Source organism: Oncorhynchus mykiss, chromosome 22 (genome assembly GCF_013265735.2).
Source record: "Oncorhynchus mykiss isolate Arlee chromosome 22, USDA_OmykA_1.1, whole genome shotgun sequence".
Lineage (NCBI taxonomy): Eukaryota > Metazoa > Chordata > Actinopteri > Salmoniformes > Salmonidae > Oncorhynchus > Oncorhynchus mykiss.
Window position 1 is genome coordinate 36209876 of NC_048586.1, and position 16680 is coordinate 36226555.

Sequence of the window (16680 nt, forward strand, 5' to 3'; positions counted from 1 at the left end):
CTACTATGATCAATCATTTCTGTTCAGAGAACAAGGACAATATGAAACTAAATATGATGCAGAAGGACAAAGAGGGTAATACACTGACTGCAATAGTGAGGCTAGTCTCAGACAGGATTAAGAGGAACCTCACAAGAAGAGATGGGGGTGGATGGCAGTCTTCTGATAGAGCCTTGGCTCAGATCTAGGAAGTGACACAGACAGACAGGCAGACAGTGTGTGCTTGCCCTCTGGAGGCACATGGAGGACAGGAGCCCCCCCCCCCCCCCCCCCCCCCCCCTACTTTTTAGTCAAAACATAACAAGCACATGTTTTTGGATTAACGTTTAACACAAGCTCGTGTTTGTCTTGGTTCTACAAGCACAAAGTCCTTCTAAGTGGGATGACATGTCTCCAGAGGGGTTTCAGAGCTGAACCGTAGTCCTGTCTGTCCCTGTACAACAGTGTGCTAGATGAATAACCCAAGAGTTTAGCCAACTTCAACAATCACTCAGTCAGGTAGTCATCCAGTCAGTCAGGTAGTCAGTCAGGTAGTCCATCCAGTCAGTCAAGTAATCAATCGGGTAGTCATCCAGTCAGTCAGGTAATCAGTCGGGTAGTCATCCAGTCAGTCAGGTAATCAGTCAGTCAGTCAGTCAGTCAGGTTTCCAAGAAGGAAATGCCTGGCTTGCTGTTGTACAGAGCGCATCATATTACAGTGTAAGCCACACAACGGTCTGTGTTGCTCTGTACAGTACATATTAGAGGTTGAACGATTAATCGGAATGGACGAATAAATAGGGCCGATTTCAAGTTTTCATAACAATCGGAAATCAGTAATTTTGAACCTTTATTTATTCTTTATTTAACTAGGCAAGTCAGTTGAGAACATATTCTTATTTTCAATGACGGCCGAGGAACGGTGGGTTAACTGCCTTGTTCAGGGGCAGAACGACAGATTTTTACCTTGTCAGCGCAGGGATTCAATCTTGCAACCTCATGGTTAACTAGCCCAACGCTCTAACCACCTGTCTCAAGAGGAGCCTGCCTGTTACGCGAATGCAGTAAGAAGCCTAGGTAAGTTGATAGCTAGCATTAAACTTAATCATTCATAATCACTAGTTATAACTACACATGGTTGATGATATTACTATTTTATCTAGCTTGTCCTGCGTTGCATATAATCGATGCAGTGCGCATTCGCGAAAAAGGACTGTCGTTGCTCCAACGTGTACCTAACCATAAACACCATTGCCTTTCTTAAAATCAATACACAGAAGTATATATTTTTAAACCTGCATATTTAGCTAAAAGAAATGCAGGTTAGCAGGCAATATTAACCCGGTGAAATTGTGTCACTTCTCTTGCGTTCATTGCACGCAGAGTCAGGGTATATGCAACTGTTTGGGCAGACTGGCTCATTCCGAACTAATTTGCCAGAATATTACATAATTATGACATAACATTGAAGGTTGTGCAATGTAACAGGAATATTTAGACTGATGGATGCCACCCGTCAGATAAAATAAGGAACGGTTCCGTATTTCACTGAAATAATAAACGTCTTGTTTTCGAGATGATAGTTTCCGGATTTGACCATATTAATGACCTAAGGCTCGCATTTCTGTGTGTTATTATGTTATAATTAAGTCTATGATTTGATAGAGCAGTCTGACTGAGCGATGGTAGGCACCAGCAGGCTCGTAAGCATTCATTCAAACAGCACTTTCGTGCGTTTTGCCAGCAGCTCAGCTGTTTATGACTTCAAGCCAATTAACTCCCGAGATTAGGCTGGTGTAACGATGTGATGTGAAATGGCTAGCTAGTTAGCGGGTTGCGCGCTAATAGCGTTTCAAACGTCACTCGCTCTGAGACTTGGAGTAGTTGTTCGCCTTGCTCTGCAAGGGCCACGGCTTTTGTGGAGCGATGGGTAACACTGCTTCAAGGGTGGCTGTTGTCGTTGTGTTCCTGGTTCGAGCCCAGGTAGGAGCGAGGAGAGGGACGGAAGCTATACTGTTACACTGGCAATACTAAAGTGCCTATAAGAACATCCAATAGACAAACGTATATGAAATACAAATGGTATGGAGAGAAATAGTCCTATAATAACTACAACCTAAAACTTCTTACCTGGGAATATTGAAACGAACCACTAGCTTTCATATGTTCTCATGTTCTGAGCAAGGAACTTAAACGTTAGTTTTCTTACATGGCACATATTGCACTTTTACTTTCTTCTCCAACACTTTTTTTTTTTTGCATTATTTAAACCAAATTGAACATGTTTCATTATTTATTTGAGGCTAAATTGAATTTATTGATGTATTATATTAAGTTAAAATAAGTGTTCATTCAGTATTGTTGTAATTGTCATTATTACAAATGTTTTAAAAAATGTAAAAATGTAATGTAAAAAAAATGTTTAAAAAAATATGATTAAATCGGCCAATTAAATCGGTATCAGCGTGGAAAAATCATAATCAGTCGACCTCTAGTACATATCATACAACGTCAAGAAAGACCTGGGCATTAGTAAAGGCTTAGAGGCCTACTGGACTTGTGCTGCTCCCATCACTCAAACCAGGGACATGTTCATCTCCTTGCCTCTCACCACCTCAAGCCATGCGAGACTGTGACCCACTGCAACAGAGCTAAACGAAGGAGCAGCTTTCCATGACAAATCACATGCCATCCATCGTCACAAAATAACACACCCAGAGGACAGACAACATGCACTTGAAGTCAGAAGTTTACATACACCTTAGCCAAATACATTTAAACTCAGTATTTCACAATTCCTGACATTTAATCCTAGTAAGAATTCCCTGTCTTAGGTCAGTTAGGATCACCACTATATTTTAAGAATGTGAAATGTCAGAATAATAGTGGAGAGAATTATTTATTTCAGATTTTATTTCTTTTATCACATTCCCAGTGGGTCAGAAGTTTACATAGACTCAATTAGTATCCGGTAGCATTGCCTTTAAAGTGTTTGACTTGGGTCAAACATTTCAGGTAGCCTTCCACAAGCTTCCCACAATAAGTTGGGTGAATTTTGGCCCATTCCTCCTGACAGAGCTGGTGTAACTGAGTCAGGTTTGTAGGCCTCCTTGCTCGCACCCGCTTTTTCAGTTCTTTCCAAAAATGATCTATGGGATTGAGGTCAGGACTTTGTGATGGCCACTCCAATACCTTGACTTTGTTGTCCTTTGGAAGTATGCTTGGGGTCATTGTCCATTTGGAAGACCCATTTGCAACCAAGCTTGAACTTCCTGACTGATGTCTTGAGATGTTGCTTCAATATAGCCACATAATTTGAAATTGTGGTACAGTGAATTATAAGTGAAAAGGTCTGTAAATAATTGTTGGAAAAATGACTTGTCATGCACAAAGTAGATGTTATAATCGACTTGCCAAAACTATAGTTTGTTAACAATAAATTTGTTGAGCGGTTGAAAAACAAGTTTTAATGACACCAACCTAAGTATATGTAAACTTCCGACTTCAACTGTATGTAGAAGAGCTGGGTTTAACATTAGCACTACAGAACATACTGACTGAGAAAGTTGGTGGAATATAGAATATGGTTTGAAGCTGCATTGGAGAAGCAGCAGTGCACGATTAGCAGAACGTATTGAGGAACTAGTTGGTAGAATATGGTTTGAGGGTTTTTTGGACCAGTGCCAAGTAAAGAGTTTTCCCTAGGTCTGTATGATTTAGGAGGGCTCTTTGGAGTGACAACTTCATGCTAATACATCTTTAAATGGGGCGGCAGGGTAGCCTAGTGGTTAGAGCGTTGGACTAGTAACCGAAAGGTTGCAAGTTCGAATCCCCGAGCTGACAAGGTACAAATCTGTCGTTCTGCCCCTGAACAGGTAGTTAACCCACTGTTCCTAGGCCGTCATTGAAAATAAGAATTTGTTCTTAACTGACTTGCCTAGTTAAATAAAGGTAAAATAAATTTTTAAAAATGTAGCCACAGGGAACACAAGACTAAGTTAGGCTATTGGCTAATCCTGACTTTTACTGTGAATACTGTATATCATTTGTCAGTACAGCAACAAGGCAAAGTCTGGCAGTGCAATATAACAGCCAGTCACTATCATGGCTACATTATCTTGTCCACTGTCCTCTTCTGGCCAATGGTCATCATCCTCCGAGGACAGAGAGACAGTGAGGACACACAGGACTACACCAATCAGAGGACAGGAATACACCAGCTAGCAAGCCAGCCTCTCTTTCTCAATTCAAGTTTTAATTCAATTTAAGGGCTTTATTGGCATGGGAAACATATGTTTACATGCCAAAGCAGGTGAAATAGATCATTAACAAAAGGGAAATAAAACAAAAAATGTTTACAGTAAACATTACACTCACAAAGAAATATGAAGCAGCCATGTCAAGAATTACGCAACATTTCTTAAAATCAAAGGTGGCCATTATTTGAGCTGAAGCGAGAGAAAATACACTGACTTCAGAATGGAATGTTGCCTTTTCACATCTCATACAGTATGTTGCCTGACTACAATATTTTATCTTGATACGTTAATAAATATATGCTGTGTTAATTTTGGCATGTTTACCTGCCTATGTACTGAAGATCGCAAGCCCCGTAATAAGTCAATACGGCTAACTGGCTAGCTAATACTGTTAGCTAGTCAAATAGCCACAAAGAACTGTTAGGTAGCTACCCACAAATAATTGACATCTATCTTGCATAATATTAGTTTTAGGTCATTTTTGCCTGTTAAACTATCTGGCTAGCTACATTATTACATTTCACATATACAGTGCCTTGCGAAAGTATTCGGCCCCCTTGAACTTTGCGACCTTTTGCCACATTTCAGGCTTCAAACATCAAGACATAAAACTGTATTTTTTTGTGAAGAATCAACAACAAGTGGGACACAATCATGAAGTGGAACGACATTTATTGGATATTTCAAACTTTTTTTAAAATCAAAAACTGAAAAATTGGGCGTGCAAAATTATTCAGCCCCCTTAAGTTAATACGTTGTAGCGCCACCTTTTGCTGCAATTACAGCTGTAAGTCGCTTAGGGTATGTCTCTATCAGTTTTGCACATCGAGAGACTGAAATTTTTTCCCATTCCTCCTTGCAAAACAGCTCGAGCTCAGTGAGGTTGGATGGAGAGCATTTGTGAACAGCAGTTTTCAGTTCTTTCCACAGATTCTCGATTGGATTTAGGTCTGGACTTTGACTTGGCCATTCTAACACCTGGATATGTTTATTTTTGAACCATTCCATTGTAGATTTTGCTTTATGTTTTGGATCATTGTCTTGTTGGAAGACAAATCTCCGTCCCAGTCTCAGGTCTTTTGCAGACTCCATCAGGTTTTCTTACAGAATGGTCCTGTATTTGGCTCCATCCATCTTCCCATCAATTTTAACCATCTTCCCTTTCCTGCTGAAGAAAAGCAGGCCCAAACCATGATGCTGCCACCACCATGTTTGACAGTGGGGATGGTGTGTTCAGCTGTGTTGCTTTTACGCCAAACATAACGTTTTGCATTGTTGCCAAAAAGTTAAATTTTGGTTTCATCTGACCAGAGCACCTTCTTCAACATGTTTGGTGTGTCTCCCAGGTGGCTTGTGGCAAACTTTAAACAACACTTTTTATGGATATCTTTAAGAAATGGCTTTCGTCTTGCCACTCTTCCATAAAGGCCAGATTTGTGCAATATACGACTGATTGTTGTCCTATGGACAGAGTCTCCCACCTCAGCTGTAGATCTCTGCAGTTCATCCAGAGTGATCATGGGCCTCTTGGCTGCATCTCTGATCAGTCTTCTCCTTGTATGAGCTGAAAGTTTAGAGGGACGGCCAGGTCTTGGTAGATTTGCAGTGGTCTGATACTCCTTCCATTTCAATATTATCGCTTGCACAGTGCTCCTTGGGATGTTTAAAGCTTGGGAAATCTTTTTGTATCCAAATCCGGCTTTAAACTTCTTCACAACAGTATCTCAGACCTGCCTGGTGTGTTCCTTGTTCTTCATGATGCTCTCTGCGCTTTTAACGGACCTCTGAGACTATCACAGTGCAGGTGCATTTATACGGAGACTTGATTACACACAGGTGGATTGTATTTATCATCATTAGTCATTTAGATCAACATTGGATCATTCAGAGATCCTCACTGAACTTCTGGAGAGAGTTGGCTGCGCTGAAAGTAAAGGGGCTGAATAATTTTGCATGCCCAATTTTTCAGTTTTTGATTTGTTAGAAAAGTTTGAAATATCCAATAAATGTCGTTCCACTTCATGATTGTGTCCCACTTGTTGTTGATTCTTCACAAAAAAACACAGTTTTATATCTTCATGTTTGAAGCCTGAAATGTGGCAAAAGGTCGCAAAGTTCAAGGGGGCCGAATACTTTCGCAAGGCACTGTAGCTAGCTGATAGTAATGAAGTAAAACATTTGCTTTGTGCATATCTTGTTTCGTCTATTGCTGCCATTGCCCTGGCTGGAAAAACGTTCAGTGAATGAGAAGGTGAAGCGTGAGGTAATACAGTAGAGGGAGAGCGAGTGCTTCTCAAATGTACAGTTTTATGCATTCTCCACACTCTCGTCCTCACAAGAGCGTACTCAAGAGAATGTCGTCGGAGAATGTGCTCAGAGCATGTGGAGCACGGTAGTATGCATATTGAGAAACACCCAGGGTCTTTGTCACAAATGGCACCATATTCCTTATATATTGCACTACTTTTGACCAGGGCCCATAGTCTTCCCATGCAGGCATTTCGTATTGCTCAGTATCACAGCGCTCTATGCCTCGGTGTAGACTGACTCACAGACAACACTTCAGCCCAAATCCAGAGAGAGACAGGCTTCCTGCTGAGGTGTTTCTGAACCAGACAGAGGGGGAGAAAGACTGGGACAGAGAAGGAGAGTGAGAGAGAGAGATTTGAGACAGAGAGAAAGATTAGCAGGCTGAACCCTCCACTGATGCATGGGGAGGGTATGAGAGGTAGGGAGGCTGAGTGGAGACATTGAGGCAGTGTTGTCTGACTGATTTATTCAAGCCTCATCAAACAGCTGATTCTGTGAGGTCATTGATTTGGTCAGAGAGACCGCTCAGCTCACCTGGTTTCCCTGGGCTGCAGTGTGCTATATTGTGTGAGTGGCAGATTGATGGCTGAGAGAAGTAACACAGACAGTAGCCCTATCCTGCATAGATTTAGAAGGGGTCAAATGTGAGACAAGGGCTAGAGCACAGGTTTATTTTTTGCTGAGCTTCGGAATTTTTTCCTGAACTATTGAATCTGCGTGAGAGGTCAGCTGCTGCTTTGGGTAACAAAGCCGATATTAAACAGGGCTACAGGAGTTTGGTGGGGATTGGTAGAGGAGATTATTAGCGTGTTTTGATGGAGTGCAGCAGGGCAGAATATCCTTAGCAGGGTCAGTTGGTGATTGCTGAAGAAGACGTGATGCCTCAACTAAGTCCTCATGAAATACTGCAGCGCCAGACAAGCAGGAGAGCAGAGCCAGCACGCACTGTGCCAAATATAAACACGCAGTACCACAAACAGGCCTGTGTTGTGACAGGCCACAGTGTACAGACAACAGACACAGTGTAATCTGTCTGAATAAGCCTCAGGATTAGCTGGAATAATGACAGTGTAATACTGTTCCCTTTGATGATTGATCTTTATCAACAGCAGAGAGACACACCTCTATCACTAAACTATCATTAGGTCTACAATTACATGGTAATTAGGGAAGTAACAACTCACCGATAAACATCTGAATCAACCAATACAAGCGTAAGATACAAGTGCATCGGGCCGCGGACACCAAACCGATCCAAATGTAGCATGCATCGGTCAGAAAATAGATTCAAACATTACGAAATCACCGGTTCAACTGAAGCGTCCTCTCGTTCAGTGACGAACTGCAGGTAACTGTGTTGACAGTCATTGACCTAGGCAATATCAGTAGCCTAGGCAAACTGTGGACTGTACCCAGCTTCACACGCTGACCAACAGGAGTTAGGCGGCCTGTTCCTGATCTTGCACATCTGCGCGGCATCTTCAGCATATTTAAATGATAAAATAGCTTGCGTGGTATTAGGCTTTATTAGTTGAATGACAACCTAGGTAATTTGCTAGGTTATTGTTATCTACACGGCCGGACGACCGTATATCTTTTATTAAAAGCTAACTTCCTGCATTGCTTCACATTGTGTTGAAAATATTCTGCACATTTGATCATGAGGCTATGAGAAAATATGACAGTTTTCAGGCTAATTTCCTGCACTTCTACACTTTTTGCCATGGGTCTGAGTGAAAAATGTTCACATTGTTCACATTCCTGCATCATATTGGAACCCATGTCTAGATACAGTTGAAGTCGGAAGTTTACATACACTTAGGTTGGAGTCATTAAAACTAGTTTTTCAACCACTCCACACATTTATTGTTAACAAACTATAGTTTTGGCAAGTCGGTTAGGACATCTACTTCCAACAATTGTTTACAGACAGATTATTTGACTTACTCACAATTCCAGTGGGTCAGAAGTTTACATACACTAAGTTGACTATGCCTTTAACCTGTTAGAGCTCTAGGGGCGCTATTTCATTTTTGGATAAAAAACGTTCCCGTTTTAAGCGCGATATTTTGTCACGAAAAGATGCTCGACTATGCATATTCTTGACAGTTTTGGAAAGAAAACACTCTGAAGTTTCAGAATCTGCAAAGATTTTGTCTGTAAGTGCCCCAGAACTCATTCTACAGGCGAAACCAAGATGATGCATCACCCAGGAATTAGCAGAATTTCTGAAGCTCTGTTTTCCATTCTCTCCTTATATGGCTGTGATTGCGCAACGAATGAGCGTACACTTTCTGTCGTTCGCCCAAGGTCTTAGCAGCATTGTGACGTATTTGTAGGCATATCATTGGAAGATTGACCATAAGAGACTACATTTTCCAAGTGTCCGCCTGGTGTCCTGCGTCGAATTCGGTGCGCAATTGCCAGCTGCTTCTACTTTACCATTTGATTCAGGGGAGAAAGCATGTGTCCAAGAACGATGTATCAATGAAGAGATATGTGAAAAACACCTTGATGATTGATTCTAAACAACGTTTGCCATGTTTTCAGTCAATATTATGGAGTTAATTTGGAAAAAAGTTCGCGTTTTGAGGACTGAATTTTCGGATTTTTTTTGGTAGCCAAATGTGATGTATAAAACGGAGCTATTTCTAATACACAAGGAATCTTTTTGGAAAAACTGAGCATCTGCTATCTAACTGAGAGTATCCTCATTGAAAACATCAGAAGTTCTTCAAAGGTAAATGATTTTATTTGAAGGCTTTTATGTTTTTGTTAATGTTGCGTGCTGGATGCTAACGCTAATGCTAACGCTAAATGCTAACGCTAGCTAGCTACTTTTACACAAATGATTGTTTTCCTATGGTTGAGAAGCATATTTTGAAAATCTGAGATGACAGTGTTGTTTACAAAAGGCTAAGCTTGAGAGATGGCATATTTATTTCATTTCATTTGCGATTTTCATAAATAGTTAACGTTGTGTTATGCTAATGAGCTTGCTGATAGATTTACACAATCCTGGATACAGGGGTTTTTTCATAGCTAAACGTGACGCAGAAAACGGAGCGATTTGTCCTAAACAAATAATCTTTCAGGAAAAACTGAACATTTGCTATCTGAGAGTCTCCTCATTGAAAACATCTGAAGTTCTTCAAAGGTAAATGATTTTATTTGAATGCTTTTCTGTTTTTTTGTGTAAATGTTGCCAGCTGAATGCTAATGCTACGTTAGCCATCAATACTGTTACACAAATGCTTGTTTTGCAATGGTTGAGAAGCATATTTTGAAAATCTGAGATGACAGTGTTGTTAACAAAAGGCTAAGCTTGAGAGCTAGCATATTTATTTCATTTCATTTGCGATTTTCATGAATAGTTAACGTTGCGTTATGGTAATGAGCTTGAGTCTGTATTCACGATCCCGGATCCGGGATGGGGAGATCAGAAAGGTTAAACAGCTTGGAAAATTCCAGAAAATGATGTCATGGCTTTAGGAACTTCTGATAGGCTAATTGACATTATTTGAGTAAATTGGAGGTGTACCTGTGGATGTATTTCAAGGCCTACCTTCAAACTCAGTGCCTCTTTGCTTGACTTTCATGGGAAAATCAAAATAAATCAGCCAAAAAAAATTGTAGACCTCCACAAGTCTGGTTCATCCTTGGGAGCAATTTCCAAATGCCTGAAGGTACCACGTTCATCTGTACAAACAATAGTACGCAAGTATAAACACCATGGGACCACGCAGCCATCATACTGCTCAGGAAGGAGGGACGTTCTGTCTCCTAGAGATGAATGTACTTTGGTGTGAAAAGTGTAAATCAATCCCAGAACAACAGCAAAAGGACCTTGTGAAGATGCTGGAGGAAACATGTAGAAAAGTATCTATATCACAGTAAAACGGGTCCTATATTGACATAACCTGAAATCCCGCTCAGCAAGGAAGAAGCCACTGCTCCAAAACTGCCATAAAAAAGCCACACTACAGTTTGCAACTGCACATGGGGACAAAGATCATACTTTTTGGAGAAATGTCCTCTGGTCTGATGAAACAAAAATAAACTGTTTGGCCATAATGACCATTGTTATGTTTGGAGGAAAAAGGGGGAGGCTTGCAAGCCGAAGAACACCATCCCAACCATGAAGCACGGGGGTGGCAGCATCATGTTGTGGGGGTGCTTTGCTGCAGGAGGGACTGGTGCATTTCACAAAATAGATGGCATCATGAGCGAGGACAATTATGTGGATATATTGAAGCAACATCTCAAGACATCAGTCAGGAAGTTAAAGCTTGGTCGTAAATGAGTCTTCCAAATGGACAATGACCCCAAGCATACTCCCAAAGTTGTGGTAAAATGGCTTAAGGACAACAAAGTCAAGGTATTGGAGTTGCCATCACAAAGCCCTGACCTCAATCCTATAGAAAAATTGTGGACAGAACTGAAAAGGCGGGTGCGAGCAAGGAGGCCTACAAACCTGACTCAATTACACCAGCTCTGTCAGGAGGAATGGGCCAAAATTCACCCAACTTATTGTGGGAAGCTAGTGGAAGGCTACCCGAAACGTTTGACCCAAGTTAAACAATTTAAAGGCAATGCTACCAAATACTAATTGATTGTATATAAACTTCTGACCCACTGGGAATATGATGAAAGAAATAAAAGCTGAAATAAATTATTCTCTCTACATTTCACATTCTTAAAATAAAGTGGTGATCCTAACTGACCTAGGACGGGGAATTTTTACTAGGTTTAAATGTCAGGAATTGTGAAAAAACTGAGTTTAAATGTATTTGGCTAAGATGTATGTAAACTTCTGACCTCAACTGTGTATCATCTTGAAAGGGAAAGATAAACAACATGAATTAACATTAGGGATGTTGAAGTGAGGCAAGGCTGCTGAGTCAATACAGACACACCCTTGTATGGAGGAGACTGCAGCAGAAAAAACACTGTAAGAAAGGAAATGTCAATTACTACCAAACTGATCACAGCTCTCCCTCGGTTGTTAGACTATATGCCCTCGTTGCATATGTATGAATCAAGATGAAGTTCACTGTGAGCTGAGGGGACAGACATGGTACTATATTGTTATCCCTCACCCTGTCCTCTCTGTAAGTCTTAATGGGATAGTCCGCCAAATGAAGGATTAAATACTACTGTAATACTACAGTAATACTACTACAGTAATTCCACACACGTCACTCCATTACCAGCTTAGGTAGAGCAGTGACAGTTACTATGTTGGCAGGCCTATATGTAGAATAGTAGGAGGAGAGATTCACTATTGTTCCGTTGGGGAATGGGTATGCCTATAGTACCACTTGTTCATTCCATTACATATGATCTCTTGCCATTCAATGAAGACAATCAACAGACCTGCAGTGATGACGGAACCAGATATAGTCCTAGTTCAAGGTTTCAAGGAGGATCACAATCCACGAAGACCACAGTCAATGTGTTCAAAGTGAAAAGCTGTGGTTGGTTGGTTCTCTCTCTCCCCCCCCTCGCTCTCTCCCCCCTCGCTCTCTCCCCCCTCGCTCTCTCCCCCCCCTCTCTCTCTCCCTCCAAATACTTTCCACATTACTAAGCCCATCAGCCACAGTCTGCGTCCAGGCACGCTCCATGGTCTAGGGACTGCCTGGCCTGCCGTTCAGTCACAGCAGAGAATCATTACACTACCAGACAATGTAGACAGAGGAGAATTTTCCTGTCAATGGTCCAACTGCCCCATCTGACCTTTGACCCTGATTTAACCAGTGACCAACATGAAGCTTTTAGAAGCACACAGAAACATACTACATTTTACAAAAACAATGATGTGGCGAAAAGGAGGAAGACTTTTGGAACCATAGCCCTTTGACCTGTAACGGAACACTTGTGTCATCACTGAAGGATCCAGTTCAGAAGCCTATTGGTACAAATGAGATTGTGGAGAGTCTGGGCTGCAAGCAAAAAGTGAAGACAACCCTCTTCGGCCCTATGGAGCCCCATCCCTGAACCCCTCTCACTCTGTCATCACATAACCCCCATGGAGCCCCTTCAGCTGAGCAGTAATCAGGCCAGCTCAAATTAGGCCTAAAGCCTCTCTCTCTCTGTCTGTCTCTCTAGCTCTCTATACCAACACAGCACCCAGGTCCTAATTAGGGCTGTAATGGTGACCGTATTACCGCCACACCAGCAGTCACAAGTCATGACGGCAGTCAAATTCCATGTGTTGGGTGTAAGATAGCCCACCGACTGATAATGTGCCACAGCCCTAATGACCATCTTCCGAGCCGTGCCAGAAACAGTAGGCAAAGGGAAGAGCCTGGAGCGCTTAGCCTTAGTTTACCAGCTCAGAGGGCCTGAGCCCCGGGGCAAAGGCAGCTAAACACAGGGACTGCAAGGAGGGAAAACAGGGCAGACAAAAGTCTGAGACCCACTTTAAACTATGTAGGCCAGGGAAAGTATGGTTTTGTCTAGATAGATATCTCAAAAGGTACCAGCATACAATAAGCTGCGTATCACAACAATAAATCACCAGCTTCGTAAACAATGCAAGGAATTATCCACACAGAAAGATGGGATAGAATAGAAGCACTGACTTATCGGACTTCCCATGTCCTCACAATTGGGCTAGATACTGTAAGGCATAGGCCTGTATGCCCCAGAAAGAATTCCAAATTATTAACAATCTTCAATTTTTACATGAATATCTTAGCTATTTTTTTTATAAAACAATGAAGTTTATGTTAAGGTGTAATGTCAGTGTGAAAGCATTGCTCGGTATTCTGGTAAAGTGATCCTTGTAGATGGAAGAAAGGACTCATTGCCATTCTGTTCAGTGGAGTTCTTCTGCTTGTCTCAGGCACATTACATAGGCCAGTTAATGCTCTATAAAACATGCTTGGTAAGGAGGAAAGAATTTGAACTGGTATCCCTGTAAAGATCTGCTTTGGAACGGATATCTTATGGGTCAGCTCAGCCACATAATACAATAATGTTTTAATCAGGTTTGTCGATTCATGTCATTAAACTTCAAGGGATACTTTGGAATTTTAGCAATTTACTTTCCCAGAGTCAGATGAACTCATGGGTACCATTTGTATGTCTCTGCATCCAGTATGAGGGAAGTTAGAGGTAGTTTTGAGAGCCAATGCTAACTAGCGCTAGCGCAATGACTGGAAGTCTTTGGCCTCTACTAGAATGCTAGCAGTTACCATATACTTCCGGTCATTGCGCTAACACTACATAGCAATTGCGCTAATGCTAGTTAGCAACTTCCTTCAAACTGCATGCAGAGACAAAAAAAAATGGTACCCATGAGTTCACTGCCAAAATTCTGAAGTATCCCTTTAATGAGGGCACCTATCGAAGATGCTTCCTCAAATCAGCATTAATGTCACTAACATTATGGTTCTCAGAGCACAATACATATTCATCACAAGTCCAACTGTCTGGAGCTTAAAGACAACAAGTGTGTCATTCCCCCCCAAAAATGTTTTGTATTCGTATCTGAAAAGCGGGATTATGTTGTTTACTTACTGAATAACATGGGATGACATCCTCTGACCTCTGAAAACCAACATGTTTGAATGCCAACACAAGCTCAATGCCATTAGTTTACTCTGTCTACCAACCCAACAATAGCCAGAGGACAAATCCCCAAAAGGATATTGGACAGTCTGGCCCCAGAGTAAAGCCTACCTCTCCTCTCCACCTTGTTCTAGCTTTCCAATTCATATTCTTCATCTCTTGACAACACTATCCCCATTCACCACTCTCAATATATCTCCAGAGTGGCTTTGATATCTACCTTTAAGAATGATGGAAGAGTTAAAGTTCGCAGTCACTGCGATGGATTTCCATCATATGGATTGAAACATTTCAATTGAAAAATGGAATTTCAAAATTATCCTTTTTCCCTCAAAAGCATGATGGTCATAACTTTTTTTAAATCAAAGCAGAGGTTAACTTGGCCACGCAGACAATCAATCTGAGATCGACTTAAAGATGCACTATGCAGAAATCGCTCCGCCATTTCCTGGTTGCTAAAATTCTAATAAAGTTTCCCTAATTTCACTTTGTGTGACAAAACAAGCAAGTATAATGAAGAGAATCATTGTACCATCTAAACCATTGTGAAATATATTTTCCATAATCAAAAATATTGTATTTTAAGCTGTTTGAAACTGTTGTACAAAACCGAAAGTAAAAGAAGCAAAGACTAAAATTAAAAACCGGAAGCATAGAAATATTGCACATAGAACAGCTCTTCCGCTTTAGACTTGCTTTCAATGAGAATGACAGCTCTATAACTCACATTTCTATTTTAATTTTGTGGGGTGACCGAAAAAGTTACATATTGCAGCTTTACGTTTCAGTAATGGGATTTTTTTTTTTGCATTAACCCCTGATGACATGTAAATAAAATTAAATTTATATTGGCCACTTACACATATTTTGCAGATGTTATCGCGGATGTAACGAAATGCTTATGTTCCTAGCTCCAACAGTACAAAACAATACACACAAATCAAAAAAAGATATAGAAATATTAGAACAAGTAGCTAACTACGCTCATGAAGCCCTTTTATATATATATATATAAATATATGCCTCTCAGCTATCTAGCTGCTATCTGACTGCATATTCACCCCTCTTACCTTGAAGTTGGAACAGTTGACCCAGGTGGTAGCGATGCTGTCCACCATCCTGTCCAGACCTGTCTGGTCTTGCTCCAGATCCTGGGACCTATCCTTATCCAGGATGTAATCTATGAGCTCCTGTCCCACCTGCACCTTCCTCCCCAGGTCTTTCTGCACCACCTGGGCCAGACAGTACTCCATATTGACCTCCATGGTCTCGGCCTCGTCTCTCCCTCTTCGGTCCCACCACTAGCTTCCACTGATCCAGGCAGTGGGAAGGCCGAAAACAAATGGGTGTGACCCCCACCGGGTGTGTGTGCCCTGGAAAAAAAGGCAACACAAGAGCAGGCTCCACACACTGGATTGATGTAGCCTATTTATATCCCTTGGGCAGGCCGTGGGCTAGGCTGTATGATGGGTGCGAGGAGCTAGCTAGAGGTCAGGCCGCAGGGATGGAGGGAGCCTGGGGAATGGCAGCTATGCACCATGTGTGTCTGGATGGCAGCTGGGGAGGGTTTTCTTCTCTTCTCTCGCGCTCTCTTTTTTTTCTTCTTTGTGTTGAAGTGAGTCTGAGCCACTCTGTTAGTACCAGGCTGGGCAGAGATGATGGTTGTGAGAGCAGCAGTGGGTAAGGCTCATGAAGTGACAGTAACTGGAGAAGGAGAGCAGGGAAGGTCTGGAAGGGAAGAGCTTCATAGCTTAGTGGTCCCTAGTTCCCGGGAAGGCCTGGGGTCAAGAATAGAAAAGGGAAGGCCGTTAACACAATCCCACCCTCCTGTCTTCAAATTGTAAATGCTACACAACCTGCCGCCATGGCAACTTGGGTCAATGTAGAGTTCACTTGAGCCCCTAAGCCCGGTGTGTTACTGGGCAATTCCACAATAAAGGACACTGAGACTCAGATGTTTCATTTTAAAATGTATGCCAAAAGAGCCTGCCCCCAAATAAGGCCAGGTCCACACCAGACCAAATCTGAACCAATCATATACGTCTATGTTTCACAAGTTTGTACATCACAGTACAGCACAGTGAAGTAGATATGTTCAGTACAGTACATTTCTGTACTATAGTGTTCGCTACACTGCTGTGCTGTACTTTTCTTTACTGTTCTCTACTGTACAAACGTGTGAAACATATACATCTATGAGTGGTTCAGATTTGGTCTGGCCAAGGCGGTCCGACCAAATTTCAACCAGTTTGCTACGTCCATTGACGTCCGGTGCCCAGTCGGGGAGGATACTTAAATGGAAAGAGGGTAGGTGGTAGGTGTCATTAAGAACTGGGAGAGGTGACATTAACATTAACATGAGAAAAAATAAGAAAGCCGCACACTACTGTTGATAGTATCACTGCTCTTGATTAAGATTTACATATATGACTAGAAATTAAAGCTTTTGTTTATTCCTATTTTTTTAGGATGGAAAATATATATATACAACTTTATTTAAAAAATAAAATAAAAAATGAAATACTCATTTTAAATGCTCCTATGAACTTCAGATGTT

The 16680-nt window shown here is 41.5% G+C and overlaps 1 protein-coding gene across 21 annotated transcripts in view; it reads right to left on the reverse strand.

Annotated features, from left to right (window-relative positions):
• The window catches only part of LOC110502096 (CLIP-associating protein 1-B), a 122083-nt gene that overhangs the window by 103829 nt on the left and 1574 nt on the right, over positions 1-16680 (reverse strand). For 20 of the 21 annotated variants that reach the window (XM_036959185.1, XM_036959194.1, XM_036959182.1 and 17 more), the window contains exon 2: positions 15194-15901. In XM_036959185.1, coding sequence (XP_036815080.1) covers positions 15194-15388 — 195 coding nt within the window. In that variant the 5' untranslated portion in view covers positions 15389-15901. Of the gene's footprint in view, positions 1-7732; positions 7915-15193; positions 15902-16680 lie in introns of those variants that run through there. The other variant, XM_036959193.1, reaches the window with a different exon arrangement.